General features: G+C 36.6%; 1 protein-coding gene across 5 annotated transcripts in view; it reads left to right on the top strand.

Annotated features, from left to right (window-relative positions):
- The first annotated feature begins 12,952 nt into the window (after positions 1-12,952).
- Positions 12,953-17,140, top strand: part of zbbx (zinc finger, B-box domain containing) — a 52,934-nt gene continuing 48,746 nt past the window's right edge. For 4 of the 5 annotated variants that reach the window (XR_014090548.1, XM_008425336.3, XM_008425337.3 and 1 more), the window contains exons 1-3: positions 12,954-13,115; positions 14,059-14,188; positions 14,690-14,803. Coding sequence is in view for 4 of the 5 variants with exons in the window: in XM_008425336.3 (XP_008423558.2) it covers positions 14,127-14,188; positions 14,690-14,803 (176 nt within the window). In the remaining variant the exon portion in view is untranslated. Of the gene's footprint in view, positions 13,116-14,058; positions 14,189-14,689; positions 14,804-17,140 lie in introns of all 5 variants that reach the window. The other variant, XM_008425339.3, reaches the window with a different exon arrangement.

The following is a 17,140-nucleotide window of genomic DNA, read 5'->3' as shown; positions in this document are numbered from 1 at the left end:
CTTACATCCAACTCACTATAAAACTTAACCTGTGCATTTTATAGCTCTTTTTTCCACACAACAGGCCTAGCTGTACTATATCTATCTGCTTTTTCACTTCTCTTCCTTCACTTTAACTTTCCTTCACCAAGTCAGATTGTCTTTTATAATCTGCCCAAAGGACAAATTATACACCTTATAGAAGTTCCCCTCACGATTTCTACTGAACTTTTTCAGTTATCTAGTAACTTTTTCTTATATTCAAGAGCCTCCACAACATAAATTATAGATATCCATCTCCTTCCTTCAGTTTTCACCACTAGTGTATGTGGCATTACACACCATCATGCAATGCTATCCGCTGAATTCTCCCTAAGAAATCCTTTCTCGTGTAGAATGCCTCTTCTGTACAGGATATAGTCTATGTGTGTGCCCTTTTCGCCACTTTTTTGCATCATCCCAAGTATTTGTTTTCATTTAAGTACGTACCTTTTTCTGCCACTTACATCCCTGTGGCAAAATCCAGCAACATCTGTCCTTTCACATTTCTGTCCTAAGCACCGTGCCTATCTAACACTTGCTCATCACTTCTGTGCCTTTCAACACGTCCAATAAAGTTTACCTCAATCACTCTGCCCCCTGGGAACATCACTAACATTTTCTCCAGCTTGCTGCAGTATTTCTCTTCCTCTTCTGAGTTCCAACCTATCTGGCATACATACTGACAACATTTAGATCATTTTCCTTTTCAGCTTCAAACTCATGATTTTCAGACACTTTCTTATGATTATCTATACTGCATTCACTCTGGACCAGCCACAATTTAAAAGGCTTCAAAAAGCGACTCAGAGGTGAATAGTTTACTGTTCTTGTTGATTAATTCAGAAATGCATTTAAATGTCTGCGTCAGGTTGTCAAAAGATTTCAATACTGAGAAAGTTAGAACCGAGGGTGTAAAATCACTCATGTCCTTATAATCAGTTATGTGGATGTGTTCAGCCACAAGAACAATTATAGATTTTTTTCCACAATCTTTGCAGCACTTAAAATGTTTTTAAGATAAAAAATGGAGAGTTGGTCTGCAAGATATTTCAGGATGTACATGAAGATGTAGTTCGAACAAGGACTCTACTTGCCACGTATCTTGTACCTAATCAGTAAAAACAAAATCAGACCGTGGTGAGGGAGATGTGTTGTCCTGTGATGGACTGACAACCTGTCTTAGGTGTACCTCGCTTCAGTGACTGTTGGAGACAGAGACAGCCCCCCACAACCCTGCTAGCAGGTGTAGATAATGGATGGATATGTTTAATCTACTCTTTGAAATCTTCAGAATCAAACAAAACATTCTGCCTTTCACTTTCTCCTGAGCCATTTTGCCTCTTTCATCTTTGTCTTTGGACAACAGTAACATAGCTGTGACCTTGAACCACATGGCACATAGCTGAAAAGGAGGTGATCCGTTTCAGCCGATGAAACAGTAGGAACATTTAAATCCCAATAGGCTTGATTTGGGTCCTATAACCAACATATTCATGTTAACCTATGAAGTTCTAAATGTTTCCGATCAATCTTCTATATCCACTTATTCTTTGCAGGGTTGAGGGAGGCTGGTCCCTATCTCCAGTAAACAGTGTGTTGGAAGGGAACTATGCCTTGCCATCACACATACATATAAGATCATTTAAGAGAAACAATTTAGCTAAATGTGCATGTCTTTGGACTATGGAATGAAGTTGTAAGGTTGACGTAACCAGAGAGAACCCAAATATGCACAGAGACAATATTTAGACCATACAGAAAGGAACTTGTCGCAAGAAAGACCTGGGTTTCTCTAGATCAGTGTTTTTCAACCACTGTGCCGCGGCACACAAGTGTGCCGTGAGTGATCGTCAGGTGTGCCGTGGAAATTATCCAATTTTACATACGTATTTTCAAGACTATAAGCCCTGCTTTTTTCCTAAGCTTTGAACCATGTGGCTTATAGCCCGGTGCGGCTTTTCTGTGGATTTTTCTTCAACCACCAGGGGGCTCTTTAGCAGGAAGTGAATTATTGGAAGTCAAAATTGTAAATTAAAGAAGAACGCGCTAATTTTCATTTAGAACAAGCACATGCTAGCAGCAGGCACGGCAGAGAAATGTTTTCAAACTCATATGATGCAGCTTTTAAGTTGAGGGCTCTCGATCTGGCACTACAGGAAGGAAATAGAACCGCTGCACGTAAACTCGGCGTGAACGGAAACCATGGTTCGGCTTTGGAGACGGAGGGCGGAGTCCTTAATATACCCAGCAGATTTATTAGGACGCAGCCCTCTGCTGCCCTCTGCTGGGTCCTTATGGAAAACCGAGAGCAGCAGAGATACCAGTGGCTTATAGCCCGGTGCGGCTGATATATGTACATTTCCATTTTTTTTATTTATTTTTTTTAATTTGAAGGTGCAGCTTATAAGTATGGTGCGCACTATAAAATACGGTGATTGTTCTTAAAAGGTTTTTTGAAAATTAATTAATTATCTGCAAATAATGCCATCTTCGAGTGTCTCTGCTGTAGCAGTGACTAGCGGTGTAATCATGTTATTTTCTTACCACTAGATGGCAGTAGGTACAGAGCATTTTTACATTAAACCAAGAGAATTAGCGATGTATGAATGTTACAGGTAGCGATGAGAGCATTGTATCTAGCAAGACTGTGACGACAGTGATGGAAAAGATAGTGAAGCTCAGCAGTAGTCGGAAAGAACATGGCTCCATTTCCCACAACATATCTGTGTGAAGTGAACTTCTCAAGCCTGGCTACTATAAAAACTAAAAACACAGAGACTCAGAGCTGTTGAGGAAGAGCTTTGTCTTTCTTCCCATTTCTGCCAGGAAATCAGCTCTGTTTTCATCCAAACATGCACAGGTTTCACACTAGGTGGGTAAAATATACAGATATTGACATTTTGTGCATGCAACTCTTCATATTGTAACAGTGAATATGGAGTGAAATGTTTCCCAAATATTATTGCTTCTTTCAGAATAAGAATTATTTTCTGTATTCTGGCTATAAGATGCTTGTGGATTAGTTTGTAAAATACTGAAGTTTTCTACAACTTCTTTAAATTTAACACCACAGTGTTGTGGCTGTTCAGACATATTTTTGAAGTGGACATGTTAAGTGCAATTTGAAATAAGAAATGTAAAATGTGATAAAAATAAATGTTTGTGTTTATTTGATTCCTATTCAAGATACTTTGATAAGAATGACTATATATGTAATATAGTATCTTTAGTATCTACAGAGTATCTTTATTTACATTTTTGGTTGGTGGTGTGCCTTGTGATTTTTTCAATTAAAACAATGTACTTTGACTCAAAAGAGGTTGAAAAACACTGCTCTATATCAAGAGCAATGTAACAATTGCACCAGGGTGCATAACTGTTTTTAAAATTTGTGTGTAGCTAATGGATTCTGGAAGTCTAACGCCAGCTGGGTAATCCTTTTTCTCCCGCTTTCAGTCTTTATATTAAACGTCACACTATAAGCTAAAGCCTTTCGAGCCTTCTGGGTTCAAATTTGGGTTACGAGCTCCTCTATGGTTACTTGTGTTATATTTTTCTGTGTGTTCAACAGCATTAACAATACAAAATAAGTATCGTTATGAGGTGTTTGACCAAACCCTCCTAAATACCAGGTCACCATAAGATTACCAAAAATGCTACTGAAGACTAATCTATTTTAGCCACATAAACCAGATAAACAAAATGGAGTTGATCAACGGCTGTCAGTTATGCATGAATAGTTTGTAGTCCTACTGAAATTTTGTTAGTTAAAGTACCATACCTAATACATACATGCAAATATTAAGTAGATGGTAAGTGGCCTGTATTTGAATAGAACTAGTTCAAGAACTTCAAAATGCTTTACACTACATTTAGTCATACACACATTCACACTGATGACTTGAGGAAGCTCCACTTTGCCTGATGTAAAGAGTTGGTGTTTTAGCTTGGTTATAAAGTAAATTGACTGCCGTTGGTGTTTTCCTAAACATAATTTGTTTTAAATGCATGTCTCTTCTCCATACCATCTTAAACCTCCACGTAGAAAATCACAAGTGCAAGGTGTTGGGTTTATGGCTCTGATCTCTTTTCTGGCTCTGTACTCACAACCTCCAGATGGCAGTGGAGGAACAGTTCAACAATGTGTATGAGCTTTCACAACGGCGCATAGATATGCGTACATTTGTGTCTCTGTGTAGAACTGGTTGTGTGAACAGAGATAAACACAGAGGTTAGTAATATATACGGTAATGTGGACTAATTCCACCTGTGCTATCTCTGAAAATTGATTCAGCAGTAGAAAAATGGTAAATCTTGTTCCTGCCATTATTTTTCTCTGTAATCTACGACAAAACAATAAGAGGATGTGATCAAACAGTATCAGCTTGTTCCCTGGTTATTAAATGTCATGTCTGACCCAGATTTCAGCAGCATTTACTGTCACACTCATGTTTTCCTGGAGTTTTATATTGTAAATCTGAGCTTAAGAAGAGGAATGACATGATTTTGTTTTGATTCAGTCTAACTAGTCTTTGTTGCTGTCAGATGCTGCTTTGAAGCCGGAATTAGCAAATAATCCTTTTCCACTTTTGGGCTGTGGTTTACTGCACATTTGCTTTGTTGTTTTTCTATCAACCTTCCTCTCTTCTTTGCCAGTTGTGTTTCTGACTCCTGACATCTAAACGCTTTTGATCATTTTACTATAATTTTCTCTTCTATCAGAATAGATCACACTTTTTTTCTTTTACAATACCCCTTCTTTCTTTTCTGTCTTTTCTCTCTTTCATCAGCTCCCTCTGTTTCCTTTGTTACATCATGTGATCGTCAGAATCCCTGCTTGCAGCCAGTGAAATTTAATCCTCCCGTTAGCTGTCATCAGATCCTCATCTGAGCTTTGCCTGATGTGTAATCTCTAGGTACGCACCTTTTCTTTTTGCTCGCATCTGCGTGAGAACCCATCTGGGGCGTGACACCGAGTCATTGGCCCAAGCTACTCCACATGATGGAGAGGCCCTCCCGTGCACTCCACCCTGCTCCTGTCCCCTCCTCACCCATCTGCACTGTCGTCGTCTCTCCCAGCTATCCGTCTCTCCCACCCTTCCACACTCAACCTCTCAATTTCTCACTTGGCCTTTGCGTTCAGCCCTCTGGCCTCTCTCCGCTCCACCACAGCTCTCATTACCTCTCTGTCTCTTTTCTCAATGACACGCAATGACCGGCCATCAGCTCCTGACACCTTGATATCCTCCCTGCTTCTTCACCACCCTTCTTTCTTTCCACTCACACTGCAAATCTTTCCCTCTTGTTCTCTGTTCTTCTCCCTGATGTCTTTCTTTCTAATTTCCTGTCTTTCCTTCCTGCTGTCATTTCATCACTGTCGGTTGGTTAAACCTTTGAAAAAAAAAAAGAATAAGTCTTTCACCTTAATATTTTTTGCTTCCCCACTGGTCTCTTTATACTATTTAAGGTTCATATGTACAATCCCTAGGTCTGCATGGTGCACTGTAGTACTGATGTCTTGTAGCATAAAGTCCTGCTTTCAAATTCCAGTCTATCTTGTGTGTTTATATGTTGCCTTGCAATGAACTGGCAGCCTGTCCAGGGTGTACTTCACCTATGACCAATGACCACAACAGTTAGGCACCAAACAACCCAGGCAATGAATGAATGAACAATGTCATACAAACCACAGACATAGATGTATTTTATTGCAATTTCATGTGACAGACAAAAGCAAAGTCATGCATAATAAAGTGAAAGAAAATTACTTTCACAAAGTGAAAAGTGAAAACAGTTTATAAAAAAGTTTCAAGTAGCCAGACTGAAATTTCTATTCAGTCCTCTTAAATCAATGCATTGTAGAATCACCTTTCTCTGCAATTACCCATGTCCTTTGGGGCATCCCTCCATACTTTCCACCCCCCACCCCCATTTATTATTATAATTATTAGCTTTTTTTTTTTTTTTTGCAAAATATTTTTGCTTCTCTTCCAAAAAGGCAGATATATAGAGTACTAAATTGACAGCTGTCTTGTAAATGAATTATTTTGCCTGACCTGCAGATATCTGCAACTCTTCCAATATTACTGTCAACCTCTTGTCTTCTTCTCTGATTAATTATGCCTGGCCTGCCAGAATAAGTTGGCAGTCATGCTTTGAAGGGTTTGTGGTATTTGGTTTTGGATGTTTGATCATTCAGTGCTCCTACAGTAATTTTCCAAAAGCTTGGGTATTTATTTATAACCGAACCTTGTCTTTAATGTCTTGATGACTTAATCCCTAATCTATCTGCTGTGTTCCTTGGTCTACATGATTCTGTTTGTTCACTAATGTTGTATAAAAAAATCTCTGAGGCCTCACCTCATATATTTACTCTGAGATTAAATTACACAAAGTTTACTAATGTTTACTAATTAGGCACCTAGTGAAGGAAACTTTCTATCAGAGTAAAAGGGACTTTATTCTAATACATATTTTCCATATACAATTTGAAATCTATTTAAGATTTTCCACACACTTTTCTTCATTGATATATGCTACTCTTTGCAACAAAGTACTCAGAGGTTCATAGCTGTACAAATGCTGTCGCAAGGCACTTTACATTTCTTGTCACATATTTTACCATACTCCAATTTATGAGTCATTTTGCACCACTTAATGTCCAATTATCTATCCGTTATCCAAATATGTTTATTCTTTCATGGTCCCAAGAGGGTCTGGTGACTATCCAGCAGTCTCATTTATTTTCTTAAAGATATATATATATATCTTTTTGCATCAAACTCTTCTCCTATCATTGTGTCATGTTTGTGTGTATCCCAGTGCATACTGTACTAACTGCCCCATTCACAAAACCTCTGTGGCACACTGCACTGAACTAAAAGGAGTATGGGGACATCATTAGGAGAGTTACTGCAGTAGACTCTTCTCATTGTGTCAAGGACCTGGACAAGTATCCCTGTCCATGTTTCTCATCCCACTGTGGCTTTGATGGTACCAAAACTCTCTACATTTGCTTCTCTGACTCCTCATCATCTACCTACACCGGCATCTTCATAGCTACGGTATGTCTCCTCACAGTCATGGTCTAGGAGTGTTTGTTTATTCCAGACAAAACAAATGGAGCAAGCTGGATTTTTATCATTTTAAAGGCACTAAACCCACAGCAATGGTAGCTTGTTTTGTGATGACAAAGATATATAATTTCAGTCATTAAAATTCTATATTCCACTCAAGTCACTCAAGTTTCTATGTGTGTGAAACAAAATATTTTGTATTTCCTTTTAATTCCTGTAAAGCACTGTATTGCCTTGTTGCTGAAAATGTACTTTATAAATAAAATTACCTTTACCTTTACCAATTTAGGATAGAAATCAACATACTGGTCATGACAAAAGTTTGAATGTAAAAACAAAGTCTGGAGTCTTTACATTGTTTACTAAAATTGTATTTGTACGGATATTTGCTGTTCAACTGTTGTACAATCCACATGTACAAGCTAAATGTTCTTAATTAACTAAGAACAATGTTTTACTAAAACATTAATTAGAGACTGGAACCTGGAAAAAAGCTGTTGAAATTGCTGAAAAAATGTGTTTAAAACCCACTTCGAAATTCTTTTTTTTTTTTGGTTGCTTTCTTAAAAATCTTTTTGATAGATTAGACCTTTAATGTGTCTGTTTTAATAAAATGAACACTACACTGCATATTTTATTCTAATTTCCAGAGTTGACCTTTGTCTCTGATCCTATTTGTTGTGTCCATGAAACTCAAAGTTTGCTGCAAAAAGCATAAGTTTTTAAAGTTTTCCAACATTCATAAGATCGAATTCCTAATTTACAAAATTCAGTTTCTGAAAAGATCAAAGAGACTTTAAACAAATCCTTAGTACTTTTTATTATGATCTTTAGGGTTGCTGCAAAATAAGTAATCAAGGTCTTTAAGATAAAACAAAAATAAATCCTGACTGCTGTGTGAAACTCAAACTCATTTATATATTTCCACAAAGGCGTTTCTCTGTATGTGTCAGTAAATAATTTTGGCAGCCTAAGTTGCTGCAGTTCTTATAGCTTTAGGTTTTTTTTACCCTCAAGCACAACAATTAAACCTTTGAGACACAAACATCTAAATTAGATTTAATTACAGGAATTATTTGTGAAAATCCTGCGTAAAAGACCGTTCATACAGTTGCAGAGGAAGATATCTTAGAATCTCATTAATGCTCCTAATTTTCAGAAGACATTTTTTTTTTTAGCTTAATTAGTCGGGCATCCTGCTGGGTGGCACACAAAACCATAATGGTGCCAGCTTCCTAGTTCGAAAAGAGAGTTTTGCAGTATAAATACTATAAATAAGACAAATCTACTTAAAGTTGTTGTTTAATAAGAGATTTCTGAGTTTCCTAATGGTACTAGCCATGGGTGGGTTATTGTATTAAAGTATAGGATTTATAAAGCTTTATTTTTTAAAACCACAAAAAAAAAAAACTGTCATACTATCCCTGTACTATGAAGTACTTTTTCTGTGATGCCAGAGAAAGCACTGAAAGACAGGATTTTCTTTGACTTTCTCTGAAAAACACATTGCTGCCCTTTGACAAGGTTTCATATTAACTGGCTGACAGAAGGATCCTCTTCTATTTTTTTCTAACATAAAATAATGTAGCTGTTGGAAATATGTTTTGTTAAGATGCTGCAACATAGATGGTCATAGTTTTATAACTTAAGAAGTGGCACCCATCATTTCCATTAAGGTTCAGTTATTTTAAACCAACAGTTGGCAGGTTGAGGTTCAAGCAGGAATGTTTAGTGCCTGAGCTGATGGACTAAGATAACATCAGCATGTTAGACCATCTGTACTAATTTATGAAGTGCAAAACTTAAACTAATTAAACAATTGAAAACTGCTACTAAACTTAGTTTATTCTATTCAGTTTTTATTTCGAATAAAAACTGCGCACTTATAATGCTTTAAATTTTCATCACACTGTGTGAATTTCTAACCGGTCCAGTTCTCCATGAGCATCCCGTGACGTTGGAGCTCAGAATGATTAAATTAAGCAAACATTGTAAATAAACGTAAAGCCTCATTTTATATACAGACTATATTTGAACTCTATTTGTAACATAACTTCAAGCACTTCTAAAAAGCTGTTAAAATGTAATATTTTCAGAGCTAGGTGACTACAAAGTGTTTCAAAAAACAATAATAGAAACTCCTAAAAGCAAAAAAAGAGTTGTTTTTCTTCATATTCTTCCCTTAACCTGAGGTAATTTGAACAGATATCTGTTTATTTCAGCCTACATTGTTTATTTCATTGTTTATTTCATTGTTTCTGTTGATCTATGCAGTTCGGTTTAATTTGATTTGACAGTTTCATACAAACATGCCATTAGCATTCAGGGAAAGCTGCCTTTAGTCTTTGTTTCACAAGAAATAAAGAATAAAGAACTCCTGGGCTATCAAAGTCACTTGTAGAAGAAGCCTAAAGAAAGCATTTACATGAAATAAAGAAAAACTGAGAAGACGTAAAGTATCTTGAATATCAATAACTAAGGACACATGAAACATAATTTATTGCTATTTTAATGTGCTTGTGTTTCTTTGGTTTTGATCCTCGTGGATTCTGATGCAGAATGAACTATTAGCTTCAGACAAACTTTAGTGCCAATATTTTAAATACTAAAAAAATGTTCATCCTGCATATTCTTCTGCTCAGGTCCATCTTGAATGAGTCCATCTGGCATCCAAAAAAATTTAATAAATTAAAAAAAGATCACAAAATAGAAAAAAAATCACAGCTGCCTGAGTAAATACATCTGCCTGACACTGAATGTCAGTATAGACAGCTGGTGTTCTTTCTCCGATTAACAGTTTGTAAGTGCAGTAAACGAATGCATGAAAAAGTCCAACTCTTCCGTATTAGTTTCCAATTCTTTTTGTTAAAGTGCCTATCATTATCTACTGGGAGGGTTTTAAAATTACTTTGACTACAGCTGGGTGATTACTCCCTTTCCCTTTTTGCTGCTAGGACTGTGTCTTCTTTAAAATGTTTCCAATCATTTTAAAACAGTCTCTATACAGTGCACCCAGCATTTGGATTGCCTAAAAAATATTTAACCCAACGGATGGCATTCAGTGCAGCACCATGATCATTGCCTCCTAATGAATTCAATAGCCCTGACATTTCACAGTACACTGGTTGTCCTTTTCCTGCAACTGCTCAGCTGTTGCATCCCTCCCTTTCATGCATTATGTTGCTCCTTTGTTCTTTTTCTTGTGTCACTCTTTCATGTGCCTTTTGGCCCCTTACAATGCTCGTCCCCCCTCCCCCACACCTCACAGCCCCTTGCACCGTTCTTATACCACCCTTCCCTCTTCTCCGCTCAGTCTTTCACTCATCGGTATGCCACTACACGCCAGGCTGTCTGTTCAAGCAGATTTGACAGAGAACAGGAGAAGGAGGGAGTAACTGTTTAGCAGCACAGACAGAATCCAGCTGGAGGGTCACAACCCTAAATGACCATGCACACTCACAATCTCACAGGCACACTCAATAAGTCATATACCCACACTTCCCTGATGGCAGGAGCAATAGGTCATATGCCAACAATGTTGGGAGAGGGCGAGATAGACAAAGGGAAATGGAGAGAAAGCCGGATTCAGGAACGAGGCGGTCATGTGCTTGGTGGACCATTATTGTGCTCTGTTGTGGAAGAATTGTGATAAAAATTGCAAGGCTGAAAGAAGGTGTTAAGCTCGGGGCACAATTTGACAATCCTTTCGGAAGTGTCTGAATATATTCTTTGTCCTGGAATACAAATAAAGCCAAACCTGTATATGTGCATCATTGCATGCAAGAGACGAGGCCAAAACCTGAATCATAAGTAGATTTCAAATCCAACTCCTGGAATGAAATTAAAAAGCAGACATAACTCTATGTGAAGTTTACTGCTTGGTCTCAGAATACTTTTGACAATACTGTAATGGATATGTTGACTTCTGCAGCAAGAAATGGTTGAAACTACAACAGGAGAGAGGAAAAAAATAAGGAAGAACATGAACTCAGTTTTCTGTTTTGGGATTAAACCTCCTTACAAAAAAGTGTCCTGTAGTCTAATACAGAAAGGTTAGATCTTTTTTTCACTCTTGAAGATTTTATACAGACAATCAACCAGGAAATCAATATTCTGGAATTGGAAAGTACAAGATGATGTTCCAATCAAATCCAATGTTATTCTGTCATCCTTTCTCCAAACCTAACACTGGATTTAGATTGTTAGACTGTTGTTGACATTCAAAGCTTGATCCTTCGCTTTACTTCCAATTTCTGCTTAAATTTTTTGTCGTGTTGAGAAAAATTAAAACAACTATTGAATTATAATTTTTTGTTTAAAAAAAGAGAAATTGTCCATTTTTGTGACATATTTATTTATCTATTTCCTTTTATATTGGACATTTAATTAGATTTTACTGTGGGAGCTATAGTTTGTTAATTTATGAAATAGATTGTCTAATTTGATGACAGTTACAAACATTGCTATCTTCTACAAAGGCATGAAGCAATTAGTCGAGCTTTTGTTGCTTATTGAACTTCTTTTTGGTTGCAGTGCACCACAAAAAGAAAATAATACCAAATAGGTGAAGAACAACTCAAAACCACTTGTATTCTTCTTTTTACTCTCTCTCTCGCTATCATCTTCCTCCACACATGTTTTTGTGGCAACCAATTGACAGACAGCTCCACAAGCTGACAGAGCAGAGATTATGTTTAGATGTATCAGGATCAACACCAAAAAACATGCAAACATTTCCCACACACAGAACATAACATAAAACACCCAACAGAACATCTACTGATGATTAGTTAGAATGGGTGTGTAAGTCTATGTATTTTTGTGCTAATCAAAGCTAAACATACCAAATTCTGCAGCACCTTACAGAAACACAATAGTTATAGTACTGTGATTATTTTTTTATGTTGTTGTTAAATTTGAAAATGTTGTTGAGTTTGTTTTCTTAATAAACATTTTGAATCTCACAATTAAAATTTCAAAATATTTCAGAATGACACTGATGGACAACTATTAAAATATCTATGAAGAAAAATGACAAAATTCATTCCAAACCCTTATCTTTTATTCTTTTGCCACAACAAATTTATTCATGTGACATTCATTATTTATAGGAAGCTTTTACGATTTTATTAATTATATATCTGCAGGGTGTATAAAAAAGCTGCTAATGGTGCTGCGGTGTTAGCGATATGTGTTTTGCCATTCTTAAATTGTAATGTAAAACAGATTTTCTTGGCTGATTTGTTCCTTATGTTTTTTTTTTTTAACAAACTGGGGAACAAACGTACATTTTTACATTTACACTTTTTTTGGTATTCAAAAATGTTGCATAAAACACAAGTACATGAACTTATTTTAAATTTTATGATATTTAGTAGTATTGTTTCCCTACAGACAAACCCTCAAATCGACACCCACACATCTATTTCACTTTGGTCTTTTCAAATGAATTGCTGAACATTTTTATTTGGACTTATGGAAAATTCTCTTTTCTTTAAAGGTTGTCAACACGAACTGTCTAGAGAGTTAATTTCCAATGAGTTAAAGTCACTCCAAAAAATGCTGAAAATATGAAAGAAAATGTGAGCTTGAAAGCTTTAGTCAGTGCTTAAAATGTATCTTGATACTCAGAGAAAGCATCATTTACAAGGAATTCCCACTAGCCTACTCATGATTATTTAGGGAACAGGGGGATAAATGCTTTTGAACTGTGTGCTTATTTATGTAACAAAGAAAGTCACGCAGTAGTAATCTGTCTGAAGTTGAGGATTAGTCATCAAACACCCGCAGGGAGGTAGAAGCTGATATCAACGCGCACGCGGAGCGATAATGTATTCAACTCAAATTAACTTCCGGCTTCGGTTGCCATAGTGACTCCGTCCCAACAGACACGACGTTCTTGTAGGCTGCGGTCGTTAGCTAAAATCTTACTCAAATACGGTAAACCTATGATGAATATAGGGAGCTAACTAACACCGGGACATGTTGTGAAAAAATACATTTACACCCGGATTCAGGGTAAGTTTAAACTCCTCTACGTTGTGTTTGCTTACTTTAAGCGGTGAGACGCAGGGCCAAAGTTTCTTATTAGCTTCGGTTTGAACAGAACAGCTGTTTTAGCATGTGGTTTTAGCAGTTAGAAAAATGGTAAAAAACACAGGTGGAATTAAGAAGGTTGATTATATGGTGGATTGGTTACCACAGATATTGAACACACTTCTGTAGAAACTGTTCCCTTTTTTGTTATGTTATAGTGCACATTTGATGCCTTTTAAATTTTTTAGAAATAGTTAATGGTCATTTTTCAATTTATCTAACATCAACGTCTCTTTGGTGAATTTAGTTTATTTGATTTCACGGTTCTGTTTTAAGAATGTTTTCTATGGTTCTAGCCAGAGGGTGGTGTATAACAGCCTGTAGCTTGTACTCTGTGTGTTTGGTCAGTACGTACAAATAATGTTGAATATATGGTGGCATGTTATGATGACATGTGGACAGGTAGAGTGTGGTAAAGACTTCGAACTTCTTAAAGAGACAGAAGTCAATTTTGGCATGTCTGTCAGGGATCCCGGTGCAGGCTGGCAACCCAAGCAGATAATCTTGACTGGACTGTTCATGCAGCTAATATCAGCTTAAGAGCAAAATGGCAATAACATATATTTTGTGTATTAAGCACTTCAGCATTTGTATCAAGTGTAGCTGGTGTTTATTTGACCACATATTACTAGCAGGTGTGCCTGTCTTGCTAGTATATTACATTATTTGCAAATGTACTTTTCAAATTAAATACATAGAAAATGTCCATATCTGTCATACAGTTATTTATTTGGCAAAGAACTGAATTAAATTTTTTCATTAAATATTTAGCTATTTTTATTGTGGTCTGGTTTATTTATAGTAGAGTGTTATTTTGTGAGAAATACGTGATTGTAAATTTAATGGCATCTCTGTATTGCTGCAGAAGAGTTTCTTTTCAAAAGCGTGGTAGAAGACCTTGGTGAAATACTGCAGCCCCTGGAAATAAGAAGCATGAATTTAAATGACTATGTGGTTCCTAACAACAAGACCAGATCTGTCAAGCTCAATGCCAGGTAAGATGAGATCAATAATGTGATTTAGGGTATTCACTAGAAGCCCATTAGCGTCCCTTGACTACAGTGCTATTCATCTGCTAGTCATCTATAGGCATTCAAATTTTATCATGAGAAAGGCTTGAACAAAATGAACTTCTGGCCAATTTATAGTCATGCTAGATTTGACAGTTTTCTGTGTAGCATCTCTTTTAGGTGATTAAAGATATGTTGTCCAATTTTTGTGAGCACAGTACAAAATTCAGTTCTATCCCTCGCTACAGTTTCTCACATGCCTACAGATAATTGACTGGGTTGATGCCTTGCTTGGCAGTACACTGATCCAGTAACTAATTGATTGAAGCATTGATTTGGTCGTGGGAACAGGGATCTGCTAACGCTGAAGATGAATTGAACATATATCGATGAAAGCCTTGCCATCCAATCCGACAAAACCGGTCATTTGTGTGATTGATTGTTGATAGCTGATTGCTGTATGTGCATGTGTTTTTGTTGCTGTAGGAACTTGCGCAAACTGCAACTGGACACCACAACTCTGGCCAGTGAGAGCAAGAAAATGGAGGAGAAACTTAAACAGTTGAAAGAAAACATGAGTAAAGAGAAGGAGGAAAGAAGGTGAGTCTTGGTTATACTCTTTCTAAAGAAAGCAGAGAGCAGTGCTGGGAAAGGATAAGCAAAAGGGATAAGCCAAAATGTAAGTAAAGCAATAAAATTAAATGAAATTGTGCTGTTGAGCAGCCAGACATGCCCAGAAAAATTCAGGACAGAAAAAGATAATCATTGGATTTGATAGTTATTAAGTGGAAGACACACTACAAAGAACAAAAAACAGCATTAGCACGTTTATAAAAGTGGGATTGTCTTAAATAAAACGAGATGGTGTTAATGCACTTGAAGTATTGTGTTAAACATTATGATGTTTATCTTAATTGTATGAAAATGAAAACTATGTTCTCTGAACAGTTTTAATATTTGTTTTCCAAAATTATTATTGCAGAAAGGCTTGGTACTCACTACAGATTATCATTTTTATCATATCCTGCACATATTGATTTTAAATGGTCGCTGGTTCTGAGTGGATGACACTCTTGAAACCTGCTTACATCAGTGAAATGGTATAAGAAATAGCCTGAGTGATGTTCTGCTGAAAGAGCTTGGCTTGGGAAGAAATTAGGCCTCCATATCTTAATAAAGATATTGGATGAAAAGTAGTTGGGTTATAACTATTAGTGTTTAAAAGGGCATGCATAAGGCCGAGATGCAATTGAGGATGCGGTACTGGGACTAGAAAAAGTTGGAAAAGTGTGCAGCCACCGTAAGACAGTTGCAAACAACATGGAAAAGGCAACAAGTAATAGAGACAGAAAGACTATGACTCCAATCTAATGTGCAGAGACATGAGGGAATCTTCCACCTGTAAAGGTCAAGCAAAAAATCCACTTTGGAAGGAAGAGATGAGAAAACTGAAGCACCTTTTAAAATGAGGTAGGCTAATACCCATATAGTCATCTACAGTAAAGGTCAAAGGAGCAGAAATGTGGGTGCAAGTTTATGTCTAATTTTACCTGTCACTTTATTTGTGAAGGCATTACTCTTTTGGTTTTTGGTAATTGTGAGAATATTCACAAATAATTTTATTGGTTTGATTTGTAGAGGTATAATTCATTTTTATATATATACAAAATCTTACCACTATTCTAATCAAAAATGTACGTTGCTGGTTGTTTGCTTACAGGTGCATCTTAATAATTTATTGTTCATTAATTTCAATAACTAAATTCAACAAATGAAACTTATGTTGATTAATAATACAGAGACTGATCTTTTCATGCCTTTGTTCTGTTAATTATGATGATTTCTCAATTACAAAAAAATCACACATTTAATTTCTTAGAAGAACATTACATAAATCATCGCTGAATACTTAAGTTCCCTCATGGAACCTAGGCTAAATGTTTTAGCCATTGCTATTTAGAACTATTTGTTTTCTCACACATACATGCATATTTTGTGAGTGTAGTTCATTGTGTGTCTGTTTGGATTAGATGATTTGATTTTCATTAATGCAGTCCATACATAAACCCAAATAGGCATGCACACTGAGGGAGCCCCTGAGGGGACACCCTGTCATCCTGCACTGACAGGGGTGTGCTTCAACTGTCTCCTCTAGCGACAGTCCAGTTGCCGTGATGATGCTGGTAGGATGATTACCTGACGCCTTCCCTCAGTGTCAATACGGCAAAGCAACAACATCAGGTTTCTGGATTCTCTCACCATTCCATACACACATATACAGATTCAAAGTCTGACTTCCTGAGCCTTGACAGGCTGCCAGCTCAATCTAAAATAAACTTTCTCCAAAGAGAGCCCAACATCACAATAGAATAAATGTCATAAATAATTCAGCAACATGAGCATGAACAATATTTCCACCACACTTCTCTCATACACTTTTGGAAACTTAAATTTATGTGCGGGGTTTGCACATATGCATTTCACTGGGCATTGGTCCATTACAGATATAAATATATTCCAAGTTTTCAAAAGAGGATATTACTTACTCTGGAATTATAAACCACAAAACCTAAAGTAGCTTCCTCTCCCCCACCAGGTGCTACAGACAGTGCTTTCAGCTTTCTGAAAGGCAAAGCAAGGCAAATGTATTTGTATAGCACATTTTGTGTGCTTTACAGAAAAATGTAAAGAATTTAAATACAAAGTTTAAAAATACAGGTATAAAATAAACAGGATTAAACAAATGAAATACAAGAAAAAAATCATTGTCTAATTAAATTAAGAAGACATAGATAAAATCCTTCCATCTGTCATATGCACGGCTAAAAAGAACTATTTTTAGATTAAACGTTGTCAGAGTCCAGTCCTGTCTCACTTCTCCAGAAAGACTGTTCCAGATTTTAGGGGCATAAAACTGCAATGCAGTGTTGTTGTGCT

Source organism: Poecilia reticulata, chromosome 13 (assembly GCF_904066995.2).
Source record: "Poecilia reticulata chromosome 13, P_reticulata-male-v2, whole genome shotgun sequence".
Lineage (NCBI taxonomy): Eukaryota > Metazoa > Chordata > Actinopteri > Cyprinodontiformes > Poeciliidae > Poecilia > Poecilia reticulata.
This window is presented reverse-complemented; position numbering and strand designations above follow the sequence as displayed.